General features: G+C 43.0%; 1 protein-coding gene across 1 annotated transcript in view; it reads left to right on the top strand.

The window, feature by feature from the left end:
- The window catches only part of PODN (podocan), a 64,049-nt gene that overhangs the window by 15,189 nt on the left and 21,027 nt on the right, over positions 1–27,833 (top strand). Inside the window, exons 2-7 of the mRNA XM_066597586.1 lie at positions 7,961–8,231; positions 8,714–8,807; positions 8,963–9,027; positions 23,028–23,137; positions 25,831–25,987; positions 26,811–26,926. Of these exons, the coding sequence (XP_066453683.1) occupies positions 7,965–8,231; positions 8,714–8,807; positions 8,963–9,027; positions 23,028–23,137; positions 25,831–25,987; positions 26,811–26,926 (809 nt within the window). The 5' untranslated portion in view covers positions 7,961–7,964. The remainder of the gene's footprint in view (positions 1–7,960; positions 8,232–8,713; positions 8,808–8,962; positions 9,028–23,027; positions 23,138–25,830; positions 25,988–26,810; positions 26,927–27,833) is intronic.

Genomic DNA, 27,833 nt, shown 5'->3' with positions numbered 1-27,833 from the left:
CTGCAGGAATGGGGAACTTGGTGGGTATTAAACATAGCTCGCCAGACTTCCCATCAAATATATCTTAATTTTTTAGAAAATCCGTTTCAACCCTTTCCAATCCACTGTCTGACGTCTTAGGACATTGTGATTTAAGGCTGTGCAGCTCCGATGTCGGAAGACATCTGTCAGGGTTCTCTTACTGTATATTGCCAGTCTCTCTGCTGTCGGAGCCTATCCAACGTGTCACCTCATGCAGTACTGGCTTTAGCCATTGTATAAAGGTAGAAAAAGAGTAAGCCCGCTAGGAAAACCAGGATACAAACTGAATTGGAAAGGGTTAAATAACCCGTTAGGGCATTCTGGATCCTTCATTCACAACTTTCAATACTTGAGTGGATGAAAATAGTATCTCTCTTCCTGGAGAACCCAGCACAGCCATGTGTTACAAGAACGATCCATTGAATTTCAGGAGCATCATGTAATGCTTCACCTGCCCTGTGGAGGTGCTGTAGGAGAATTGAGCATATTGTGCCTGGTTGATCCACAGCTGATCGTTCAGAGTCCCATGCTTTGCTCAAAGTGGAAACCCCTTTAAGTGTTGCTAATGAGATTTTGTACTATATTTGCACAATGAGGGATCTTGTTCATTGGATGTATCTCAATTGTCGGTTGGAATTGAGGGCAAATAGAAGAAATTGGCCTGTAAAATGGGCAAAGAATGTGGTGATAACTAAGTGACAAGAATGATGATCATACTCTCAAGTAAAACCATAGTGGTTTTTTCCCCACCATAAGTACAAGGATAAGTGAAAAATTATCCGCACTCCAGTTTTATCAAAACTTCTCACTGTCTGATCAACACTTTCCGTTGTAGGTCGCTGTCTCCCCAGTCACTGCTGTTCAGGTTTAAATGTATTAAATCAGTTAATTTGTGGTTGCAGTGCAATAAAAAAATGCTTGCCCCACTTGTGATTTGCAGACAGAAGATTAGCTTTTTGAGCCTGAGAGTAATCGAAACAGTATGGAACAGAAACATCCTGAATTGTTGACAAAAAAAAAGTTCAAAAGTCGACCATCAGCTGGAAAATTGATGCTTAAAGGGGTTGTCTCGCGGCAGCAAGTGGGGTTATACACTTCTGTATGGCCATATTAATGCACTTTGTAATGTACATCGTGCATTAAATATGAGCCATACAGAAGTTATTCACTTACCTGCTCCGTTGCTAGCGTCCCCGTCGCCATGGATTCGTCTAATTTCGCTTTCTTCTGGTGTTTTTAGACGCGCTTGCGCTGTGCGGTCTTCTTCCTGGTGAATGGGGCCGCTCGTGCCGGAGAGCTGGTCATCGTAGCTCCGCCCCGTCACGTGTGCCGATTCCAGCCAATCAGGAGGCTGGAATCGGCAATGGACCGCACAGAGCCCACGGTGCACCATGGGAGAAGACCCGTGGTGCATCGTGGGTGAAGATCCCGGCGGCCATCTTGGTGAAGGAAGAAGTAGGAAGAAGGAAGACGTCGCAGAGCGGGGATTCGGGTAAGTAATATAAATTTTTTTTTTTTTTTAACACATCCCTTGGGGTTGTCCTGCGCCGAACGGGGGGCCTATGGGGGGGAAAAAAACACCGTTTCGGCGCGAGACAACCCCTTTAAGAGTTTTCTAGGATTCTCAGTGGACAGTATTGGAACATTATCAGGAAAAAGGTTCAAAAATCAACAGTATTCGTTACAGTGAAATGCTCCCTGAAAAGCTGAAGCCTAGAATTTTAAAAGACACAGACTGCTATCCAATGTTGTTGTGTTGTTGCATAACAATGCATGTCTGCACAACACTGCCCATACTGTCAACATTCTCCAAAAACTTTGTTTTGAGGTGTTAAAGCATCCACACTATAGTCCTGACCTGTTTGGTCCCCTGAAAGAAGCCCTAAGAGGAATCATAGAATCCTAGAATGGTAGAGTTGGAAGGGACCTCCAGGATCATCAAGTCCAGCCCCCTGCTCAGTGCAGGATTTATTAAATCATCCCAGACAGATGTCTGTCCAGCCTCTGTTTGAACACTTCCATTGAAGGAGAACTCGCCACCTCCCGTGGTAACTTGTTCCACTCACTGATCACCCTCACTGTCAGAAAGTTTTTTCTAATATCTAATTTGTGCCTCCTCCCTTTCAGTTTCATCCCATGGCTTCTAGTCTTTCCTTGTGCAAATGAGAGTAGGGCTGATCTCTCATTCACAAATGAGGTGTCTACAGCGATGCATTCGTGGTTCACAGCTCAGCCTAAAACATTTTTGTAATGAGGGAATACGAAAACTAGTTGACAAATGGAAAAAGTATCTTGAAAATAGATTATGCTGAAAAAAATGTATTTGTGTTTTCTGTAAGTTGATAAAAAAAAATATTCTAGAGCCCGAGTGTGGATAATTTTTGACTCACCCTCAGGCTTCTCTCACATGAGCACATATCAGCCAGCCGTTTTCACGGACGGCCAATATGCGTTTTGATCTGATGCATTGGATTCCAATGCATCAGATCACATGAGCATATATGTGAGACGTAAAAACGCCCAGCCAAGCCAATATAGCATCGGGCGTTTTTACGTCGGACCCAAAACAGTCCTGGAACTATGTTTTGGGCCGAAAAACGTCTTCCCTTGCACGGGCTCCTATGGGAGCCCATGGCAGCAGCCGTAGGTGGGAGGGAGTTTAGCAGCGTGGCTGCAAAGCTGCCTCCCTCCGTTCTCCTCCCCCCCCCCCCCCGTGCAGGCTCCCCTCTGTTCCTTCCCGCTTGCTCTGTGCAATGGGAGGTGGCGGGATGGGGCGGAGCTAAGCGCCGATCCACCCCGCCTCCTCCCATTGATGGCTATGGACAAGGGGCGGGAGGAGTGAGAGGGGAGCCTGCACAGGGAAGGGGAGGGGAAATGGGAGATGGCCTGGTGAGGTCGGCACATTTGTGCACCCGTTCACCAGTTTTTTCGCCCCTAATGTAGCATATAACGGCTGGCCGTGTAAACAGCAGGCCGATATCCGCTGGTGTGAAAGAAGCCTCATAGATACTCTGCAATATTGTACCTCGCAATACTGAGCCTCAACCAACACATGCTTATATTATGGACAATGATTGAGGATCACACAAGAGACACATATCACCTGGTAAGCTAAAGTCTAGACAGCACATCTAAGAAGACTCTTGAAACAGGAGCGTAACTATAGGAGATGCGGTTGCTCCCCGGCCTAGGAGCCTTAGGGGGCACTTAAGGCCTCACTTCTCCATATTGGGAGCCCAGTACTATGAATAAAGCATTATATTTGGTGGCCCTGTTACAGATTTTGCAAACGACTCATTTATCCAAGTCTGACTCAGTTTGGCCTCCCTTGTTATCATATGCCGGAAATGCAATAGGCAATTTTAATTCTTAATATGTTCTTTGCCAGACTTGTGGATGGCAGCCAACCCCAGTTGACCCTACTCTTGGGAAAGAAGGTACTTCACCAGCAATTCAAGCAGGAGCGGACACTGACATCAAGATTTCCCAACCCATCCCATGAACCTGCAGAGATCAGAGACTTATAGGACCATCCATGCTCCTCTGGGAAATATGCAAATGAGAAAATGGAACAATACCTCTGCAGCACCACCAATTGGAAGGCAAAATATAAACATACTGTGGACCTCAAGCAACTCATCTTTGCATAGATGGAAGCTTTAAAACAATCTCATTCAAAAGTCCAAATTTGGTTTTGGGTAGAACTGTTCTCTAGGATAATTCTAGTACATTTTCATATAAAGAGACCTACATGAACTATTGAAGACCCTTCTTAAACAAGGGATATGTTGCTGGAGAACTTTAAAAGACACATATAGAAGTTGTTGAGTCTGTTCTAAAGAAGTCTGCTCTGAGGTTGCTCCATGGTCTACACAGAGCAGAGGAGGCACCATAGAAAAGATCAAAATGGAATTTACTGATACAACCTTTCCAAACTAGAAGGGTCTGGCATGTTTTGCAAAATGACCCCCTAACTCGTGCCAATGTGTCCAAAGGTATGCATAAGAAAGGGTGATAGTCTTAAACTTAGCTGTATTTCTCATACTCATGGACTCCAAAGGAGTTGAATGGCTGATGTAGGTTTTTGTGATTTACATGGGTGGCACTGGCGCAAAGGAGCAAGAAGTGGGAAAGGAATATCTAACCTAACTATCTGCAGCTCTGCCAGTAATAGCTTGGTAATGTGAGCTTTATACACAATTTATTTCAAGGCGACTCTAAGGCGTTGGGTTCGTTGATATTTGGACTTCCTGTTGATGAAACTGGATCGTATTTTCGTCATCATTTAATACACTTTAAAGAGCTGGCAGGCCACAGTGCACACAGGTTCTAACTGTGAGTGCTCCCCGCATGCTGAGAAGATTGTTGTCCGTTTTCTTACAGACCTCATTAACTTGTCTGTTGTTTTCTCATCTGTCATTGTGATTACGGTGCAAAGACACAAATATGCAGAAATTTGCCTGCTTTTGTATATTTTCCACATCAGTAAGAGGCCTCAGCATGATGATGATGAAACCACCAGCACCGCTCACACACTGAGTCTGTCAAACAGTGGAGAAAAACAGAGTATTGCACCTGGTGCTGGCCAACTTTTTTCTTTGTCTTTATTACGTGAACTTTTGCAAAGAAACTTGGAAATGGTGATTAGTGAGACAGCTGGGAATATTCAGCATCAGCCTGAGTTATACCATGGTAATTGAGAAGTGGACAGTCAACATTTGGGACTCAGATATGCAGAAGATTTACTTCTCTGCAGAGCCTTTGGTATCAAGAGGTTTAATTATGAACATTATGTTAAAGGAGATGTCTCACGCCGAAACGGTTTTTTTTTTTTTTTAATAGCCCCCCCGTTCGGCGCGAGACAAACCCGATGCAGGGATCAAAAAAAAAAAACGCATAGTACTTACCCGAATCCCCGCGGTCCGGCGTCTTCATACTTACCTTGTGAAGATGGCCGCCGGCATCTTCACCCTCGGTGGACCGCAGGGCTTCTGTGCGGTCCATTGCCGATTCCAGCCTCCTGATTGGCTGGAATCGGCACGTGACGGGGCGGAGCTCCACGGAAGAGTTCTCCTGCACGAGCGGCCCCATTGAGGAAAGAAGAAGACCCGGACTGCGCAAGCGCGTCTAAAATTGCCAGAAGAGGCGATTTTAGACGGAACCATGGAGACCAGGACGCTAGCAACGGAGCAGGTAAGTGAAATAACTTCTGTATGGCTCATAATTAATGCACAATGTATATTACAAAGTGCATTAATATGGCCATACAGAAGTATATAGACCCACTTGCTTTCATGAGACATCTCCTTTAATATAAAGCATATGCAGCGACCGAGGCGCAAGGCACACTACTGAGGAGATGGCGGAGTAGCTGTTAGGGTTGTCACAGTGGCACTACCAACTCCTCCCCTGAGAGGTGTGTGGCCCTTGGCCAAGGCACTGACAGGCCTCTCCAAGCAACGCTAGGGTAGCAGTTATCTGAATAAATGGTGTAGTGGACTTGAAGAATTCTGTCACGGGTGACACCACTGTTCCTTACTCCGAGGAATATCCGACGGGAAATAAGAAAGTCTACACACAGTTAACTTGAGAAACTCAGTTGCTGGGAACGGTCAACAACTGGAACTTTACTTGAAGATAGATAGCTTGATATAGGCTTACAATTTTCTGTGGGATGTTTCACTCATCAGCGCAGGAAAAAACAAGGACGGAGGTCAGGGGGAAAACACAGGATGACACCAAGCCTACAGTTGAGTTATCTGTATGACTCCGCTCCTGTACACACACACTCCGGAGGAGGAGAAGAACACTCCACTGAACACTCACTTTTCGGAAGCTTCTACACACTGCACAGCTGACTCACTCTCCTTCTCTTCTCCAAACTCACTTTCTCTCTCTTCAGGGTAGGGGTCCTGGGCATGAACCTCCAGGGTACCGCTCCTCTGCTTCAATTCTTCCGCACATGAGGGTTGAAGGTACCCCCATGTGGCTGGCACTTACTCTCTGACTGACTAGAATGGAACTCCCTTTACGTGCACCTTGCACTCGCATATATCTTGCATGCTCACGTGACAACATAGATTGTTACATTTTCCAGACATATCCCAGACATTCACAGACATTAACCTCTCACATGCTGCAGCTGTGCAATACACATAACTAGTGACAAGACAATTTCCACAGAGCATCAACGCTAAAGACATGACATTTACAGCAATTGTAGACAATTATGGAGGGGCCAGATATATGTACTTCGGGCCACTACACATACACCACACGGCCCCATTGATGAAGTACACCACATACAGCCGAAACTCCGGCCACCCACTGCACCCAACAGCTACAGATTTTGCTGATCATACTACCCGGCCACTGGCCACCATGAATGGATGAGGCTTTAGCTACATGTAGTTACCACATTGTGAAACTCAAACTACACCATGGCAGCTTCAGGGGATGCATTTATGAAGCAGCAAGTCAACAGTCAGTTCTTGAAGTCTATGTGTTGGAGGCAGGAAAAATGAGCAAGTGTAAAGATTTGAGCTACTTTGACAAGGACAAAATGACAGGTGACTAGACAACCTGGTCAAAGCATCTGTGAAACAGCCAGCCTTGCAGTGGTTAGTACCTACCAAAAGCTGTCAAAGAAAGAACACCGGTGAACCAACAAGGTCATAGGCACTCAAGACTCATTGATGTGCATTTGGTTCATGGAGGCCCCACCTTGCAACTTACAGGACTGCTGCCCAGCCGGTGCATACGCAGAACGGAGCCGGCAGCTCTTCACTGACATTTCTCTGCGGGCCTCTGCGAGACCTGCACAGAAATAGAACAAGCCGTGATTTGTTTTCCGCTAGTTATTTCACGCGGACAAATCGCGGCCGTCTGCCTAGGATTGCGGTTTCTAATGCAATCCTATGGCAGCGGCCATGGGTGGAAATTCTGCGGGAAATCCCGCCGCGGAATTTCCGCCCATGTGCAGGGGGCCTTACTCCTAGTGGAGTAAAAAAGGTATCAAAATATGCAGCATAGCGCAATTATTATTTATGTTACTCGATCGTGTAGCGCATTTATATTCTGCAGTGCTACACAAATTATCATCTTTCCCATTGGGTCCAGTTCCCATGGGGGCTCACAATTCTTATTCACCTTTCAGTATGTATTTGGAGTGTGGGAGGTAACCCATGCAAACATGAGTAGAACATAGAAACTCCATGCAAATGTTGTCCTTAGTCAGATTTGAACCCAGGGCCCCAGCATTGAAAAACAACATTGCTAGCCAGTAAGCTGCCCATGCTGCGTCTAAATTATACTTAAAAGGATTTCCCACGCTGGATAGCCACAGCTTACATTTTTTCCATGCAGTGGGATTACATATAATAGTTGTTTAATGTTTTCAGTGTCTTGGTTCTAAGCCTCCTAATCGGTTTCTTCCCCTATTAGCTCATCATGGCTCAATAGTGCATTCACAATGAGTTAAAGGGAATGTGTCATCACAAAATTACCTACTTTCAAATCAAGCCTTTTATGTTTTTTGATCATGTTTGGTTTTTTTTTGGTTTTTTTTAAATTTTCCAAGTTATTTTCTATATTAAAGCAAATCTTGAAGTCTTGCAGATTCCGCACTGACCACCAAGTCTAACAATAGGCTGACACTTCCTATTTTCTAGAAATCACTTTTCAGCAGTCATGTAATTATCATCACAGACAGGATTACAATGAAAGTAGCTCAGACAAGATGTCCGCCCATATCAACATATACAGAGAAAACCTACAATCAGAAAATAAAAACAGATTACAAAAAAAATAATATTTATCAGTATGTGGTTTTAATTATTTAAAAAAATCAGGGTGATAAATTCCTCTGAACTCAACTCTAGTCAAGCCTAAAAAAACCCCATTAAACAGGAAAGCTAACATTCTACTTCATTTTCTGCAGTGCAATGCGTCTCTGTAGTTTGGCTCTTCTCTTTACGCTCCTGTTGATCTCCTCACATGGAGTACGAGGACAAGACGAGGAGGAGGAAGAGGAGGAAGAAGAAGAGGAGGAGGAAAAAGAGGAGAACCATTTCACCTCGGTGACTTCTACACCCTTAGAGTGTCCCAAGGACTGTACATGTACTCAAGAAGGGGTGGTGAACTGTGCTGGAGTCGATCTGAAGGAATTTCCTGTTGACCTTCCTGAGAATACAAACCACCTATCTTTGCAGGTCTGAAATTAGAATTAATATACAGACATATATGGCCAATGCCAAATTATTATGAGCTAACCAATGTTCTTGAATTAACATAATGTGATTGTTCCCAGCAAGAGAAACCAAGTAATCTTGTAGATATGATACCTTTTAATGGCTAACAAAAATACATGATGTTAATGCGAGCTTTTGAACCATCGCAGGGTTCTGCTTGAGGCTTAAATGAAATAGATCCGAATAGGCATGCCTATTTATACACACATACTTATGACAAGGCACAGACAAGTATGTATAAACATGCATGCCTTTTCGGATCTATTTCATTTAAGCCTGAAGAAGAACCCTCCATTGGTTCTAAAGCTCGCATTAACATCATATATTTTTGTCAGTCATTAAAAAGTATCATATCTACAAGATTACTTGGTTTCTCTTGCTGGGATCGATCACATTTTGCTCTACTGGCTAACACAGTACTAAACCTTTTTGAATTAATATAGAATAACCGAATTGAAGAAATTCCTCATGAGGATCTGCTCCGACTTCACGGGCTGGAAACCCTGAACTTACAGAACAATCGCCTTACATCAAGAGGTGAGAATAGTAACACATAGAACCTGCCAGAAGCATAATGTGAAGCTCCCCTAATGCCGCGTTTCATGTAAAATACTGGTAGATGGGCCTGTATGGCAAACATATGGAATCAAAGTTGCACCTATGTACAACTCACAAAAACTCTCTCCCCGTAGGACTCCCAGATGATCTCTTTGAACAGCTAGAGAACCTTAATTATCTTTACTTGGCAAATAATAAGGTAAGGCCATATTATCTTATGCTGAAACTTCTTTAACCCTTTGCAATCCAATTTTGGATTCAGGATTTCCTAGGGGGCTTTTTCTTTCTGCAATTATACAATGGCACCATCTACTGGCTAGAGCCAGTACTGCAGTATGTGACATGCTGGAGAGGCCCCCGACAACAGAGCAGCCAGTAATATATAGTTAGAATACCCTACAGGACGTCTTTCGACATCGGAGCTGTACAGCCTTTAATCAGAATGTCTCTAGATGTCAGACAGTGGATTGGAAAGGGTTAAAACTGCTACGGACTTTAACAGTTTGTTCTTGCTTATACATTTTTATAGAATTTTATATAATCTTCATAAAAATTGAAGATTATATAAAAACTTCATAAAAACTTTGTAAATGCATTCATTGCATTATCCATATTACTACAGAGCTGTATTCACAATTCGGCTGCTTATTGGAAATTCAGCAGGTTTAGCAGAGATCTTATGATGCTAGTTCTTGCTACACATTACTGAATAGTATCTGGTGTCACTGTTACACTTTCAATAATGGAAATCACCAGAGCACAATCTGTGCAAACACTACACCAACGAGGAGTGTGGCAAGAGTTCAGCTTTAAAGTCCTCAGAACTGTGAATGAAACTATAGCCTGCTATACAGGTTGTAACTCGGGAAAGCGAATATACTTATAAAGTTTATAAGAGGGTCAGTTTTGGGTGAGGCCCTTGAATCTTATTTCTCCACTTGAGGGTGCACAGGAAGATGCAGACACACAGCGATGAACTTGTTTTAGTTTTACAATAGGCATAAAGCTTGACAGTTGCAATCAAAATAGCTGCAAGCTTCAGCAATTGCAAAGTCTTTTGAAGGTGGAAAACTTGGTGGTTGTAGTTAAGGGCACACACTGCTTGATGGTTACAGTTTTAATGGGCACAAAGCTTGGCAGTTAGTATGAACAAGTAACAGTCTCTTTTCAGAGCACACAGCTTTACAGTTATAGTCTTTGTTACTTCACAGGGCAACTCACTTGAACAGAACACAAGGCACTTGGGGTAATGCCTAAATAAGTTCTGGTTGCACAGCAGTTTCTCCAGGGTTTGCTAGCCCACAGTACAGTCTTTCCAGGTAAAGGTCCGTAACCATCTCCGTTATCTAGGGGTACTTCAGATAGAAGTCTCAGCCTCAGGAATCCCATATAAGGCCACATGCTCTGGCGTCCTCTCCATGACCAAAACCTGTAATCATTTATATTAACATAGCATAAAATAGCCAGCAGTAAGGCTACTACTAGAGATGAGCGAGTATACTCGCTAAAAGCAATAGCTCGAGCGAGCATTGCCTTTAGCGAGTACCTGCCCGCTCGAGACCAAAGGTTCAGGTGCCGACGGCGGGCAGGGAGCTACGGGGGAGAGCGGGGAGGTACGGAGGGGAGATCTCTCTCTCCCTCTCTCCCCACCCATTCCCTCCTGCTGACTGCCGCTACTCACCACTTCCCCGCGCCGGCACCCGAACCTTTGGTCTCGAGCGGGCAGGTACTCGCTAAAGGCAATGCTCGCTTGAGCAATTGCCTTTAGCGAGTATACTCGCTCATCTCTAGCTACTACCATACCACAAGGCAGTCAGATCACAGGTCACAGATAGGAAATAATTTTCAATCATGGCACGACCCCTGCTTCGCTGCAGGAAGCAGACAGCTCTGTATATTGTGCAGTGGCCAGTGTTGGTACTGCAAAGACTTGTTGAAGTGAATGGGACTCAGTCTGCAGTACTAACCTGAGCCACTGTGCAATGAACAAAGCCATGTGTTTCCTGCAGCAAAACAGCTAGAAGTGCAACAAACCCTTTAAGGGTCACTCCAAGCCAAAACAAGAAAAACAGGTATCATATACTGATTGAAATGCTAAAATTATAATTACTACCATTTTCATGTAGTAGACGGTTTAAGTCACTATTAGTAGATGAAATCACTTTTTAACAAAGTACCTTGAAATTAAACACTTGCTATATACAGATAGTGTATATCTTTCTATGAAGTGTAAGTAATTCCTACTATCAATGGGGCTATCTCATGACAACCTTTTTTTGTACTTTTAGAACCTCTATATCCATTACACTGGTTGATAGTTCACAGACCCAAGAAAATTTTTTATGACATTTGTTCCTTCCAAGCTTGCTGGAAAGAGTTAGTAATAAGAACTAAATAAAACACTTTCTGGAGAGACTGGCGCTTAACATATCCTAGACCAAAAGACGTGAGCCGAAGCTTAAGCTGGCCCTGGGTTGACATTTGTAGTAAGTACAAATGCTGGGCTGCCGTCCATGAGAGCTGGCTGAGTGCTCACTTTGTTACATAGCTTTAACCCTGTCAAAATACTCTGTGAGTCGACAGTCCAGGATTGGCACCAGCAATGTTCTTGGAAGCCTAAAGGAAACAATGAGCAAACATTATAATGTGACAGCCCAAAATCACTAGCGGTTCTGGAACATCCATGCAGTGAGGAACATTAACTTACTAACCTATTTGGGACTTGTCTTGGCTTTGCTCTTGGTTGTGTAGATGACTTTCATATTTGACCCAGCCAAGAGTCAGGAAAACGGCAGACACAAGCATTGTGGTTCCTCTGTTTCCATCAGTAGAGCAAAACTAGAAGTAAAATGGAAAGTTACAGAGAGTTCGATACAGAATTGTCAATGTTACAGTGCAGTTTATGTACATAAGGTTAATTTGTTGTACAATGAAAGGCTATGTGACTAAATACTTTGTGTTTCCATTGCTAACCATTTTCAAGATCTGAAGCTAAACCTGCACTCTGATCAGGAGCTACAAGCCCTGGTGCAAATGTTTAGCTTGAGCCCCCCAATCACACCGCATCTATGAGTACAACTGCTCTTCAAGCCCATCCATTGCTGGCAATATTCCTGCTAAGTCTTCATAGCTAATGAATGCGTCTGTTACAGAACTGGGCGCTGTTCCCTTTAAGCCAGAAAATACAAAGCTGCATCAAAGCAATATTAATTTACAGCATCCTAATCAGCTATAAAGCATCCAGGTGTACAAGGCCACATAGCATTGGTAATGTTAGGATTCATGGTGGTATAGAATAGTGAAGGGGTTCATCTCAGAATTCCTTGTGGTAAATAACAGTGAAAAGGTTAATGTAAGGATCCCTGATGGTCTAGGGCAGTGAGGGGGTTATTGTAAAGATCCCTGGTGGTGTAGAGTAGTGAAGGGATTAAAGTACAGATCACCACAGGGAGGCGCTCCGGGCCATTGTATGTGAAGACAGAGCTGGGTGTCAGCTACAGAATGGGGTTGAGTATGCATTGCATCTGCCAGGAGAGGCAAGTTGGTGGCTGCATTATAGTTTTCCAATATGTACGTAAAAAATATTTTCTGTCCGAGATTTTTGGATAAGCTGTTCAGAAACAAAATGAAAATTCAGGTTTGTAACCTTAGATTATGTACGTGAATTTTTTTTTTGTCTAGGATATTTACCCTTTTGTAGATAGTTCTGCCATAGACTATAGACCACCGTGGAGTAGAACCAGTCCTTTTACAACTTTGAAAATGCTAAGAAATCTATTGGCTATTGGTATGTCTTACAGTGGTGCTTGAAAGTTTGTGAACCTTTCAGAATTTTCCATATTTATGCTTACATTCCACCTAAAACTTCATCAGATTATCACACAAGGCTTAATAGTAGATAAAGAGAACCCAATCAAGCAAATGAGTCAAAATATTAGTCATTTATTCATTGAGGAAAATGATTCAATATCACATGTATTTAAGTGGCAAAAGTATGTGAACCTTAAGGGTGCATTCACACGAACGTATATCAGCTCGGTTTTCACGCCGAGCCGATATACGTCCTCCTCACCTGCAGGGGGGAGGATGGAAGAGCCCAGGAGCAGGAACTGAGCTCCCGCCCCCTCTCTGCCTCCTCTCCACCCCTCTGCACTATTTGCAATAAGAGGGGCGGGGCTAATTAGCGAACCTTAGCCCCGCCCCCGTCCCGCCTCCTCTCATTGCAAATAGTGCAGAAAGGCGGAGAGGAGGCAGAGAGGGGGCGGGAGCCTCAGTTCCTGCCCCTGGCTCTTCCATCCTCCCCCCCTGCACACGAGGAGGACGTATATCAGCTCAGCGTGAAAACCAAGCCGATATACGTTCGTGTGAACGCACCCTAAGGCTGCTATTGGACAGCATTTAGCAGGAGAGAAACACAGCATATGTAATAGCACACTCTCGATAAACAGATAATTTGAAGGTGAAATTAGAGTCAGGTGGTTTCAAGCAATAGGATGACAATCAGGTGTAAGTGGGCGACCTGTTCAAACAGGGATCCAAAAAAGTCTGATTTTCACAACATGTTTGTAGAAATGTATCATGACATGAAGAAAGGAGATTTCTGAGGACCTCAAAAGTAGAGCTGTTAATGCTCATCAGGCTGGAAAAGATTACAAAACCATCTCTAAAGAGTTTGGACTCCAGCAAATCACAATCAGACAGATTGTGTACAAATAGAGGAAATTCAAGATCATTATTACTCTCCTCAGGAGTGGTCGACTAGCAAAGATCGTGCCAAGAGAAAGGTGTATAATAGTCCACAAGGTTACAAAGGAACCCAAGATAATCTCTAAGCAATGAAATGCCTTTCTCACATTACCTAATGTCAATGTTCATGACTAGGAGGACCCTGAACAACAATGGGGTGCATAGCAGAATTTCAGAGAATATTGATGCCCATCTACAGTTTGCTAAAAGTCACCTGGACAAGCCAGAAGGCTATAGGAACAATGTTTTGTGGACGGATGAGGGCAAAATACAGCTTTTTGGCTTAAATGAGAAGCATTATATTTGGAGAAAGAAAAACACTGTATTACTGCATAGAAACCTCATACCATCTGTGAGACACGGTAAGGATAGTATCACTGTTTGGGCCTGTTTTTCTTCATCTGGGCCAGGATGGCTTGCCATCTTTGACAGAACAATGAATTCTGAATCACACCAGTAAATTCTAAAGAAAAATATAAATATCTGTCACAAGTTGTTCTATAAAAGAATGGTTAAAGATGAGTAAAATTAAAGTGGTTTTCCAGGCACAAATATTATTGATGACCTATCTATAGGATAGGCCATTAATAGTTGATCAGTTGGTATCCTCCAATCAAGAACTCAGCCGATCAGCTGAGAGGGCACATGCTGTCAGGGGGCGGAGCAGAAGCAACTGCTCTAACCCCTGTTTAGTGGCCAGTGCTTGCAATTGCAATCGCAACTCCCATTGATTTCAGTGAGACCCCAGTCTGCAGTTATAAGCACTGGCCACTACACGGGTTGGAATAGCTGCTTCAACTCTGATCCCTGTGTGTAGTGGTGCTGACAGCATGTGTCCGCTCAATCGATTGGCCGGGTTCCCGAGCTGCGGACCCCGGCCGATCAACTATTGAAGTCCTATCCTGAGGCTGGGTCATCAATAGTATTTGGGCCTGGAAAACCACTCTAAAGTTTTAGAATGGCCAAGCCAAAGCCCTGACCTTAGTACTATAGAAATGTTGTGGAAGGACCTGAAGTGAGCAGTTCGTGGGAGGAAACCCGCCAACATAAAATGGGCTACATTTCCTCCAAGCCGATGTGCAGAACTAATCAACAATTACCAGTAACGTTTAGATGCAGTTATTGCTGCACAAGAGGGTCACCCCAGATACTGAAAGCAAAGGGTCGCATATTTTTGCCACTCACAGATATCTGGTATTGGATCATTTTCCTCAATAAATAAATTACTAAATCTAATATTTTGCCATATTTGTTTGTTTTGGTTCTTTTTATCTACTTTTTGAACTTGTATAAAAATCTGATGACGTTTTAGGTCAAATATAAGCAGAAATATGAAAAATTCTGAAGGGTTTAGAAACTTTGAAAACCCACTGTATATGTAGTCTTAGCCTGGCATTGAATCCCTGTAATATAATAACATTATTTCTGCAGTTGCAGGTGTTCAGTCTCTTGCCAATTTTATCATGGCTTCTAATCAAACATGTCAAAATTTCCAAACTCCATTTCTACTACTTCCAAGTGCAGCTGTAAGTTTTTGACTTGGCTAGTAAATCTTACGCATATCATTCATGTTTGCCATCAAGCTAATTATTATTAGCAAGCCAAATTTCCATAGATGTAGAGAGCATTTTGATGGGAACTTTCTTCTGGATTAGTCAAAAACAGCCACAAAAACAACAGCAGCAACCACATTGTATTCCTGGAGTAAAGAGAATACAAGCTCCCATGAATGCAGATGCAGATCATTTCATCTCACCCTCCTATGTGTTCATCTTCTACAGTTTACATATAGAACTAGCCTACATAAATGGTTGAGTAACTCAGTACATACTGAGCCTGAGTTACAGCCTGTATTACAGTGCAGAACTGCATTCACAATTCTGCAGCCTTCAGAGCTGAAATCTCTCACAGCATTCCCTACTGGTTCCAATGTCTTCCCAGAGCTTGTTCTGGTTATTTGCATTCTGGGAAGTGAAGTCTTCTAACTGTGCTTCCTAAAAGCTTGTGATTCTTCTCAACTGGCTAGCTGAGCGGAATCCGAACTAACCCCATTATAGTCAATGGGGTTCATTCAACACTGTTCGGTTCCGTAATAAGACAGACCCATTCAACCAGGGGTTACCCCATTCCTGCTCCCTGAATGAAGCAGGAAAACCGAACCCTTGTCACAGATGTGAAAGCAGCCATGCAAAGTACCAAACTTTTTTACTTTTTAGGGCTCAGTCAGACAAGCGTTTTTTGCGTATACCTGTGTGCACAAAAAAGCGCATCTATTAGAACCATTGGTTCCCTATGAAGTGTTCACATGTCTGTCTTTTAGAGGTGCAAAATACTTTCACCTGCAAAAGATAGGAGATGCAGGCCTAGAATACACGCCGGTAAGGTCCGTGCTACACATAAAGAATCCCCACAGTGTTCAGTGATGATGGGACTCCCCAAGGGGACAAAAGAATCCCCTGTCACAGCTGTCCCATCTGTGACAGGGGACCGCAATGTCATCCCATTGCTTTCAATGGGGCCGCGCTGCTGCTGCCCCATTGAAAGCAATACGATGAAGGAAACCCCCACAGGAATTTTGGCAAAGGACTTGAAATATAAGCCCTTCCCTGAAAGCCCTAGCTGCTGTAAAAAAAAAAATTATATATATATATATTTATATACATATCACCTAGCAGTGCTGTCAGGGCTCCGGTGCATCTTCTTCCTGACACTCTTCAGTAGCATTTCTTCTGGCCAGGGATTTAAAAATTCCCTCCCCCTGAAAGTGCTGCCTCAGATTGGTTTAGCGCTATGACCAATCAGAGGCAGCGCGGGGGTTGCCTTCATCCCATTGCTTTCAATGGGGTGGCAGCAGCGCCGGCCCTATTGAAAGCAATGACATGGCATTGCGGTCCTCTGCCACTTCACGGAGCATCGGTCACGTGCATTTGGCAGATCTGTGGAGCGCATCTTTTTTGCGCACATAGGTGCGCACAAAAAAAAATTGCTCGTCTGACTTCGGCCTTATTAAAAACATTTGACATGTCATAGGGATTGCTGAGACCCCCACCGATCACTGGAACTACTGTAGCTGGCTGAAGCACTTGCCCAAGTACTATCACTACTTCCTAGCTGAGGATGGGCTCAAAAGATAGTCTATGGTTCCGTCTTTGGCTAGCGAGCACTGATAGAACTTGGACAAGCACTTCAGCTAGCTAGTTCTAGGGATCGGTGGCGGTCTCAGCACCCTGATTAGAATTTCTGATGTGCCCCTGTCACATGGCAAAAGTTTTTGGAAAGCACAGTTACACATCAAACATAACACATGGGAATTCTTATTTGACTGTAAAGAAGCATCTTCCTTTGGGTTTGAATGCAAGAATTGTGTCTTTTATGTGTGTGGCACTTCTAAAGTTACCTGGCTCGGAGAAGGGAACTGCGGAGGCCCAAGTGTGGGAGGTTTCCCCTTAATGCACAATGCAGAAGTCTGGCAGCCTCCTGGTCCAGAGATTGAGGCCAGATAGCATGTTAGGATGTGTTCTGCTGGCTCCATCCAACGTATATCTCTTCCAACCTGTGTTTTGTTTGGCCAATAATAGGGTCCGGATTGAGTTCAAGATTAACTGAGATGCGTCAGGGATTTGTCACTTACTTTGCAGCTTGTAAGCACAGACAGTGTGAGGATTTGATTCCCCTTTTAGCCACTATTAACTCAATTGGTGCTGCAGAGATATTAATTGCATGTTCTCTCACCTACACCAGCGGTGTATACACACGATGAAGCCAACTGAGGACATGATGAATATGCATTATATAGCTGATACAACCAAAAGGAGGATTGTTTTTGACTTTTTTGATTTGTCTAGACACAATTTGTATTTGTCATTCTGCTTAGTTATATTTGATGCATTTTTGTATAACATTGCGATTTCCCCTCTTAACCCCTTAGTGACCAAGCTTTTTTTTCTTTTTCCATTTTCGTTTTTTCTCCCCGCCTTTTAAAAAATCATAACTCCTTTGTTTATCCATCAGCGTTGCTGTATTAAGGCTTCGTTTTGGCGGAACGAGTTGCATTTTTCATTGGTACTATTTAATGTACCATATAATGTACTGAAAAACTTAAAAAAAGTGGAGAGAAATGGAAAAAAATGAAATTCCGCCATCTTTTAGTGCGTCTTGTTTCTACGGCGCACAAATTGCATCAAAAATGACCTGATAACTTTATTCTATGGGTCAGTGCGATTACTACGATACCAAACTTGTATAGGTTTTTTTGGTGTACTACTTGTATTTTTATTTCAAAGATATTTATGTTTTTTTAATAATTTTCTGCCGCCATCTTCTGCACACAATAGCTTTTTTTATTTTTCCGTCGACACATTTATCCAAGGTCTCATTTTTGGTGAGGTGTCCTGTAGTTTGTGTTGGTACTATTTTGGAATACATATGACTTTTTGATCGCTTTTTATTGCATTTTTTCTTGGAGATAGGGTGACTAAAAAAGCACATTTCTGGTTTTTTTTTAAATTTCTGACGACGTTTACCATGAGGGGTAAATAATGTGTTACTTTAATAGATCGAACTTTTATGAATGCACCGATACCAAATATGTATTTTTGTTTTATTATTTAGATTATTTTCTTATAAATATGGCAAAAGGTTTTTTTTAACTTTTATTACTTTTTTTTAACAATAATTAGTAAAACTTTATTGATCTTATTTTTACTTTTTTTGTAGTCCCTAGGGGGGACAACAACTTGCAGTGCCTTGATCGCTTCTGTAGTATGATGTAATGCCATAGCATTACATCATATTGCTATTGGGGAAGGCAGTGTATCAAGCCACCCCATGGGCATGGCTTGATAGGCATTCTGCCATGACAGCCCTGGGGTCTTTCAGAAGGTCCCCGGCTGCCATGACATTCGTACGTCTCCCTGCGATCTCATTGTGGGGGGCCATACGGGACCCACAAACATCGTTTGGGGCATTTAAAGGGTTAATAACTGCGATGGGCTGCATGGCTTATTGGAGCTGTTGCCGCCAGGCCGTTAATAGGCGTATCGTCGATCGTTAAGGGATTAATGGACATAAAGATGTGTTTGGACTAAAGGGCAGAGGAATAGGCTAAAACATTCTTTACTTAGGGCAAAGATTTAGTTAATTGCCCTTACCCTTGCAACCAGAACTCTTGGCATGTGTGTATCGGTTCGTGGATAAGATGCCCAGGTTCTTTTAGGATACGACCACCAAGCAAGCTTGCAACTTAGGCCTCCTGCAAACGGCCGGGTCGGATCCCGCTGCAAGAATTCTCACAGCGCAATGCGAGCATTGTCCCTGCAGTGACCACTGCAGCTCACCTGCTCCGCCGTCCCCTCTGCTCTGCTATGTGCCATCTGCTGCCCAGCCGGCACATGCACACAATAGAGCCGGTGCGTCAGCCGTGATGTTTCTGTGCGGGCCTCTGCGAGGCTTGCACAGAAATAGGACATGCCGCAATTTGTTTACCGTGCGAGTTTTCACGCAGTCAAATTGCGGCTCTTTGCATAGGATTGCATTATCTAATGCAATCCTATGGTGGCGGGCACGGGCAGAAATTCTGCGGGAAATCCCACCGTGGAATTTCCGCCCATGTGCAGGAGGCCTTAGTGACCATGAACAACACCATCCAAACAGTATGTTAGCCACTGTCCTTTATAAGAGATTCTGTCCTAACCTGCCTCTGTCTAGAGTAATCAGGGCCTTGTGAGCTGTACAGTCCATCATGTAATCATCCCTATTAGCACACACACACTAGCTAGTCAGAGACCGGTCTCTTACGTGTCTGGTGTAGTACTCCAGAGTTGGGGTCCCACAGCATTGCTATTACTACCTCATATAATGTGTGGATATATGTGTGTAAATGTATGAAACTATGTATATGTGGCTTAATAATGGTCAGGAAAGTGTTAATGTCTGGTGTTCCTACTATCTAGCACTGCATGACTTTGCAGAATACACCCTAACCTGCTCTCACACCTGTCAGTTATCCCTAGCTAGATTGTGGATTGGCTAGTTAGTTTTCCCTTAGCTCAGGATTGGTAGACAGGAAAGGTATAAAAGGTAGAGAGTGAATGGGTTAGCCAGTCTAATTCAGGCTTGGAGAGAGTCTAGTCCAGAGGGACCTTAAATAGAGACTAGGGAGGAACAAGGAGAACCTCTCGTCTAGCCAGTGCGGTGGGAAGCAGAAGATTAAGTGTGAGTAACATCAAGACAAGGTTATTCTGAGAGAGTTAACAAAGGAGAGAGAAAGAGTGAAACCAGAGGAGAAAAGAAAAGTTAGCAAGTTTATGCAGGAGAGAGAAACAGATGCAAGTCAGCAGTTAACCCTTTCCAGTCCCAGTCCACTAACTGAATCTATAGTGAATGATGCATGTGGAATCTGTAATCTAAGTAATGACAAAATAATGAGAATAATGTAACTGTTATTGGGACAAAGAACACTCTCCTAATAATGTTCGGAATTGTTTTCATCTAAAGTCTGCTTCCTGAAGTGCTTCCCACCACCTACAACAACTGCACTGAGGTACCACACAACACTACAGGAAAGCCAGGACTACTATCTAAATTATTGTTTAGCTCTCCAATTTTTGTATTTACTATTTTCACGTTGAATGGATCCTAACCCATATACGGACTGGCATCACAACAAATTAACATCTTACCCTACCCGACTCCGCGGGTAGCAGGCCATAACAGCTGCATGTTTATTTTTAGATTATTTAGTATTTTAACCACTGGTGTAGCTCTGTCCAACAGACCACTATTTTTGCCATCTGCCAGGAGGAGCAGTAGAGCCACCATGACTACAATCTGATTTTTCCCTGCTGCTTAAACACCTCCTAGGTCTGAGTCAGTACCTTGGCAACTGTGTCTCCATTGATTTACGGCTTGAACAAGTCCACCTTGAAAGCTTTGTAGTGGTGGAGGTCTTGACCTGGCTACTACCCTCCTGGATAGTCGCGGGGAGGCCTTATCCGTAGTGGGCAAATGGCTCATGAAATTTGGCAGTCCAGCAGCTTTTTGAACCAGAGTTTCTTGGCAGCAACAGTTCACAGCAACAGCATAAGCAGCATACTAGCACAGCAGCACTGTCTCCCCTGAATTCTTCACCAGTAGCAACCACCACAGCTCTGTTCAGCCTCCACATTTAGTTACTCAGAACCTCTTTCTAGATGTTTCCAGCACATTCCTATTGAGCATGCGCAATAAAGTCCATAGAAGGATATAATAGCTCCATTGATTTCTATTGACCATAATCACTGCCCGCACCTGTGGACAACTTTAATATTGAAGTCTGTTCATTGACTTTAATGGGGCTGGCTTTGCACTAATTGTAGCAGGGGCAGTCTGCCACCCTCCTACATGTGCACTATTAACAACCACCCTCCATTGCTACCCTTCAAGCTGGAAAAAAACTAGCATATTATTCCAATATGAATGATTTTGATAACTTAGTGCATTGTATGTAAAATATATTGGAAGTTTGAAGCATAATTTTAGGTAAAGTTGATTTCCAATAGCTGGTAGGTCCTCATTCTAACTGGATGTTAAACTTGCAGATTTATTGTATTGGATACATGCATGTATGGAGACTTCATCTTTTTCTATTGATCTTTACATAATTAGCAACTCACTATCGGGATAAAGCAAGTTTCATCTGGTCAAAGTTCATTTATGATCCCTCATTGAGTATGTGACCAACACTTACCCTTGGAATGAGGCAAATAGTCTATAAGCTGAGAATGTAAAATATATACAAAAAAACAAATTTTAATGTTTTGCCTTCACTTGCTGCTACCGGAAAATGTTAACAAGTTTGTCAATAGCCATAACTCTTAGATGGGTTCCTATAATGCATTCCTCTCTATAGTACTGCTTTAGGAGGTTTTGCTATATTAGATAACTATACAGTGCCTAGAGTAGGGATGACATCACAGAATGCAAAATGCAGCTCATTGCAAAGACTGGACAAGCAAAGAATGCTGGGAGATTTCAGCTCTGGGCCCTGCTAAATTGGGACTTCATGCATGCTGGATGAGAATGTACTGTAATACATTATACGAATTTGTACAAGATAAATCAAGTAAACATTTGCAAAGTTACTAAACTTTTAATATAGCTTAAGGTCCTTTCATGTTGGCCAGTTATAGGGTCTGAACATTCGTTGGTCGGCTGATTGATCAGTTTTAGCGAGCGTAAAAATGCTTACTGTTTGGCGGTACGTTTCCCAGTGTGAAGAGAGAGAGATGTACAGCCCACCTATGAGGACGAATGATCATCATAGCAATGGTTCATCTCCATAAACTGATTCTCAACCCGTGTAAAAAAGATGAAACGAGTGCTGATCAACATTCATGTTGGTCGGAGCGCGTTACATCAGGCCAAGAACTAGGCCCATGTAAAAGGACTAGAGATGAGCGAGCCTACTCGGTAAGACAGATCTCTCTCTCTCTTCCCCCCGCTCCCCCCCCACAGCCTACCCGAGCCTGCTCGGATCACTAAGCAGTTACTCGAGAAGAGCTATGCTGGCTCGAGTAACTGCCTTACCGAGAAGGCTCGCTTAACTCTAAAAAGGACCTTTAGGCCCCATTCACATCTCATTCATTTTTCCCATTCTGTGTATAGGCAGGGAAAGCTTCCAACGTGTACATTAATAGTCATCTATAGGGTATTATGGCATCCATTTTCCGTTTAATGTATTCGTCATCAGCTTTTCATGAGTTTCTTTTGACATATACGTACATTATAGCCATAATAGCCTATGGATAACGGATGCCACAATACAGCATCTGTCACAGTAATTCATCACCCATAGGCTATTATGGCAAACATTAAATATATACTGTACACTAGAGGTCCCCAACTCCAGTCCTCAGGGACCACCAACAGGTCATGTTTTCAGGATCTCCTATAGTAAGGACACCTGTGGTAATGTCTGAGGCCCCGACAATAATTACATCACCTGTGCAATACTGAGGAAATCCTGAAAACATGACCTGTTGGCGGTCCCCGAGGACTGGAGTTGGGGAACACTGCTGTACACTATGTAAAGCTTATGTAAGTTTAGAGAATACCTGTGATAAATGCCATACACAAACATCCACAACCCATAGGCTTCCATGTTATAAAAACGTAGAATAGTCCACTATGCTATTCCATCCTTTTTTTGCAGTCTACTTATGTATACCTGCCAGACAGAAATCAAAAAGACACTCATTCGGCCTCCTTCTGACTAATGGACCCCTATGGACATGTTTAGCATGAACATCGGAAGCTTTCCAAGCCTACAGGCTAAACATATGGCAAAAATGTGATGTTAGTGCTGCAGGATAGCTATGTATAGAATGTAAAATAGTGTTCAATAGAGAAGTTACAAGATGCTGCCATATTTCATATTATGATGATGCTCTAACTGTAATCTGTTTTAATTTTTAGCTAACCTTGGCGCCAAGATTCCTCCCGAGCTCTCTTATAAGCGCCGACTTTGCCGCCAACTTCATAACTAAAATCTATATAAGGACATTTGGACATAAACCAAATCTGCGGTGAGACCAACAGAATATTGTATACTGTGTAGCCGTGTTGCATATTATGCTGAAACAACATAATCAGTGCCGGTCTTACATTAAATGGCACCCTGTGTGGAATGTTTTTTGCCTCCCCCTGCCATAAGAACAATATAGACTGCATTGATACGCAGTCAGACTGTATTTTGCTTGTCCAGAAAGCAACAAGATAGCAACAGCTCAAGGAATAAATACCATACCAGAATCAAGCTCATAACATAAATGTTGCACCAGAACCAAGCTCACTAAATACATGGAATACCAGAAACAAGCTCAGTACATACACTCAGCACATTAATACAGCCCCAGAACCAAGCTTACAACATATATACAGTAGCATAACAAAGTGACTGAGTTGCAGGGCACCGATAGGCTGATAGTGGCGCCTCAAAACAGGAAACAGAGGCAGGAGAAGAATGATTCACGCAGCTCCACAAGATGCTACGGCAAGGAGGAAGATCCTATGGCCAACCAGACCTAAGAGGAGTGATTGCCCCCAACATTCATCCATCCGCCTGGTGCTCCCCCTACAAGCGAGTGGCCAGCGACCTGCACAACGACATGGGTTGAATGTAGCAAAAGCAGGCCATAAGCATAATTCACTTGCTTAAATTTCATACAACTTTTCTAAAACTTTGGAAACTATTATCAGGTCTGTAGTTGTTCTTACAGCTGTAAAATAATGAGGGCTACCGAAGCCTACAAGAGTTCTCTGTTGGGTTGTCGTCCCTGGTTATGGCGGAGGGGTCACTGCCCATGGCTGAGTTTACAGAAGCATATAAAATCTCTCTAATGGAAACTGATAGGTTTGCATAATTCTCAATTATCTCAGTGGGAAGAATTCTAGCTTGAGAGGCCACCTCTTCAGTAAGACCAGGACCCACTTGTTCCTAGGAAGCAGGCGGATCCGGCTGCAGAATGCGCATTAGTTTATTTTTATGGCATGTCTGATTGTCTGCCATAAAAGCCAGCTATGGAAAAACCCTTTAAGGCCTCCATCGCAGCCAGTTAATATAGTTGGATAGTGCGCTGGGTTCTCTATTGTACTTCATGTGAAAACATGTTCTTTATTATATTCTTCTGTCTCCTTTCCAATTTCTATATGAAATATTAACCCTTTCACAGAGTAGCAGTAAGTAACCTCTAGTGCTTTATACACACAGACGGCTCCCAGCAAATATGTTCCATTTGTATCCTGCATGTTTCTTTCACGCGGTTAACGTCTGGAGCGAAACGTCCTAAATAGTTTTTTTGTTCAGTAACTGACCCAATATAAACTTACATCCACATAACATATATAGTCAGCAGGACAAAAGCTGTGCCTTGAAAGGTCCTCTTTTTATTAATAGCAGTCAGTAACTGCACCGAAAACATATGCTGAAATGTAATAAGAAACATCTCATCTTATACAAAAATAAGTAGTTACAAAGCTGCTTACCATCGTAGTTACAAAAAATTAAATATTGAAATTAATATTCGGACTGTGAAATTGTTTATTACCGTGTTTCCCCGAAAATAAGACAGTGTCTTATATTAATTTTTGTTCAAAAAGGTTTACGTTTTTTACATGTATAGCTGCCTGGACACTATTTAAATTGACTTTTTTAATTAACTGGTAGCAGGGCTTAATTTTGGAGTATGGCTTATATTTCAAGCATCCTCAAAAACCTGAAAAATCATTTTGCATCCTCAAAAATTCTGGATAATCATGCTATGTCTTATTTTCAGGGCATGTCTTATTTTCAGGGAAACAGGGTAGGCTGGGATTTATCCATCCACCTGGAGCGGATTCTATACGGCTATGAGCCCGGCCAGTGACCCTGCGTACCTGAATTGGCTCGCCGTCGGTCATGCACAGTACAGTTTCGTCTTTTTGAATGTTCATATTTGCTGCGCCGTTGCTTACCGATGATACGGGTATCCGTGGCCCATGAGCAATGTTGACTTCAATGGAGGCCAGTGTGCACAGCAAAATAGAACATGCTATGATTTTTCCTCCGCTTGTGGAATACGCAATTCGTATCCGTGAGTGTGAGCAAAAAAGCTAAAGTACATGCCTTTACATGCAAACACACTGCAACCTTCCCTGCAACCTATGACATTCACATGGCATGATCAGGGTGTAAATTGTACAGTGTGAATCTACTTGAGGTTAGACTATAAGGCCGGGCTCACACGGGCGTACCGGATTCTGCAGGCGTAACCTTATGTTGCTGTATTGCAGATGACCGCGGCAGCTTGTTGGTCATGCGCAGTACAGGTTTGTTTTTTTTAATGTTTGTATTTCTCATACTGTCTCTTAGAGATGATTCGGGTACCCGCAAACCATATGCAATTTTAATTGGGCTGCAGGTCATACTACCTCCATTAACTTCAATGGAGGCTACCCGTGCGGAATCCAGTGCAAAATAGAGCATGCTATGATTTTTCTTCCACTCATATCTGCAAGTGTGAGCGAAAAAGCGTAATTATGTGCTTTTCAGTGCCTGCGTTTTGCTGGGGATCCTCCACGTAAATGCCGGTCGCGGATTCAACAATTGGAATACGCCCGTGTGAGCCCGGCCTATCATATAGATTGTGAGCTATAAGTATATAAACACTAGAAAGCCTAGCCTTGGAACAATAGCAATGGATGGTACAACGCTGAGGATGATGGATGTCTCTCTCAACAGGTCTGTGTATCTGCACAACAATAAGCTGACAGATGCTGGCCTACCCGACAACATGTTCAACCGCTCTGACAATGTAGAGATCCTTATAATGTCCAGCAACTTCCTGAGGCACGTTCCCAAGAATCTGCCTCCTGCACTGTATAAACTGCACCTGAAGGTATCAGAAATCATTTCATTTGCAAGACCTAATACAATTCATTATATAGAAAGCATGCTTTTCATTTATTGAATGCCCCACTCCCAAAAACACTGGTAGAGGGGAACTTCTACAATTACATATACAAAACAAGTCTTATAGGGGGTTGCATTTTCAAATACCCTATTTAGGAATGCTCGGGTGATAGAACAGGGCGGTCTGCCATTTATATTAGTATGGTCATTAATTAGCAGAGCATCTCTTGCTCTGGAGGTCCTGACATGTTTGTGTTTTATACAAAGCCCTCATTCATGTCAATGGGGATCATGTAATGCTTGATTTCCCCTGCTGTGGCGCTGCAGGGGAATTAAACACTTACTGGCGATTACGTCAGCGATTTGTGATCAGATTATCAGTGGACAGCCTTTTTAGCAAAAGAAGTTGTAAAAAGTGAACAATCCCTTTAAATCCACTATCAGGACCATGACCTGATGAATTGCTATGTCCCACAACACAATCTAGGTCAGTGTTTTTAAATCAGGGTCCTCCATAAAACATCAAAAGAGCTGAAAATTCATTTTAGCCTGGTCAAGGATCCTTGAAGTGGGGTAAAAAGGGCAGTTAACAAGTCATGGGCAGAACCTAGCACTGGACAGGACCTATAGAAATGTTCTTCCCATATCGAGCTTCTTCAAGGGGTACAGGTGTCACATGGTATAAAAGTACAGGACCATAGACATACAATTGATGTGCATGCTTATTGTTACAAAATTGCTTTCTCGTGTGGCCTAGTGACTACTGCAGAGCCACATTCTGGGTCTAAAAATGTATTTCTCTCTCACAGAACAACAAGCTGGAGAAGATTCCAGTAGGAGCCTTTACCCACCTCCTAGGTTTGCGTGAGCTTTACCTGCAGAACAACTTCATTTCCAATGAAGGCATGAATAACGAGACATTTATGTAAGTCGAATTTTATTTGAGTCCTTGTCATAAGAATATGACCCATCAATTAAGTAGGAACAAGAACTTTCGTCTTAGTTTAGCTTCTGGACCCCAATGCAAAATATGTTCTCCATTTTCTCATGTCCAATTGATAATATTGATGCATATGTAGAAGAGGAGCCATAGGGCCGTATCAGGCACCAGAGCCTGGATGCAATATTAAATCCCCCTCCTGTAGCCACACCTTTATTAGTAGTAGTAGAAAGCATTATGGCATCGGATGTGGATTGCTGTGCCTCGGAATTGATTTGACTTGGGGCTAGATACAGGAGCTTCACCTGGGGTTCAATGGTTTACACCCTTTTACCCCTACAACCGGGATATGGTCTTTGCCGCAGGGACCCCCAGACTGTTAACCTTAAAATAATCTTAGTTAAGAGGCATTTGATACACTTAGTTACGTTTTCTGTAATGTGGCATTGGAGGGTGTAAACAGGAACGTAGTCATAGAGCAGAACCAGAGTCAGGGCATGCAGAATACTTTCACAACGTTGATTACGCCAATGGTCAAGGCAGGCAGCAGACAAGGAAAGAGTAGTCATATAACGAGCCAAGGTCAGGACTGGAGAGGTCAGGAGAACAGGGCCAGTTTTAGAGAAAGTGTGGCCATGGGCAAAATTAAATATGGGGCCCCAAATTTTGAAAAACTGCATGAACAGCAAAGTCAAATTACAGATATTCCGGAGGCGATGTGCAGAGTGCTGCAGACAAAGCCCCTTTAAGAATGCATTGCCCAGCAAAATCAGCCCCCGGTGTCCCTGGCAAACAGCTAATTTTGAATGAGGGAACCGCGGCCAGCCAGACATTTTTCCTGAAATTTATTAGAGTATATATAAAAACTTTTTCACACCCATTCACATCTCGT

This window comes from Eleutherodactylus coqui, chromosome 3 (assembly GCF_035609145.1).
Source record: "Eleutherodactylus coqui strain aEleCoq1 chromosome 3, aEleCoq1.hap1, whole genome shotgun sequence".
Classification (NCBI taxonomy): Eukaryota; Metazoa; Chordata; class Amphibia; order Anura; family Eleutherodactylidae; genus Eleutherodactylus; species Eleutherodactylus coqui.
The sequence above is the reverse complement of the archived record's forward strand: the minus strand, read 5'-3'. Positions and strand labels throughout refer to the sequence as shown.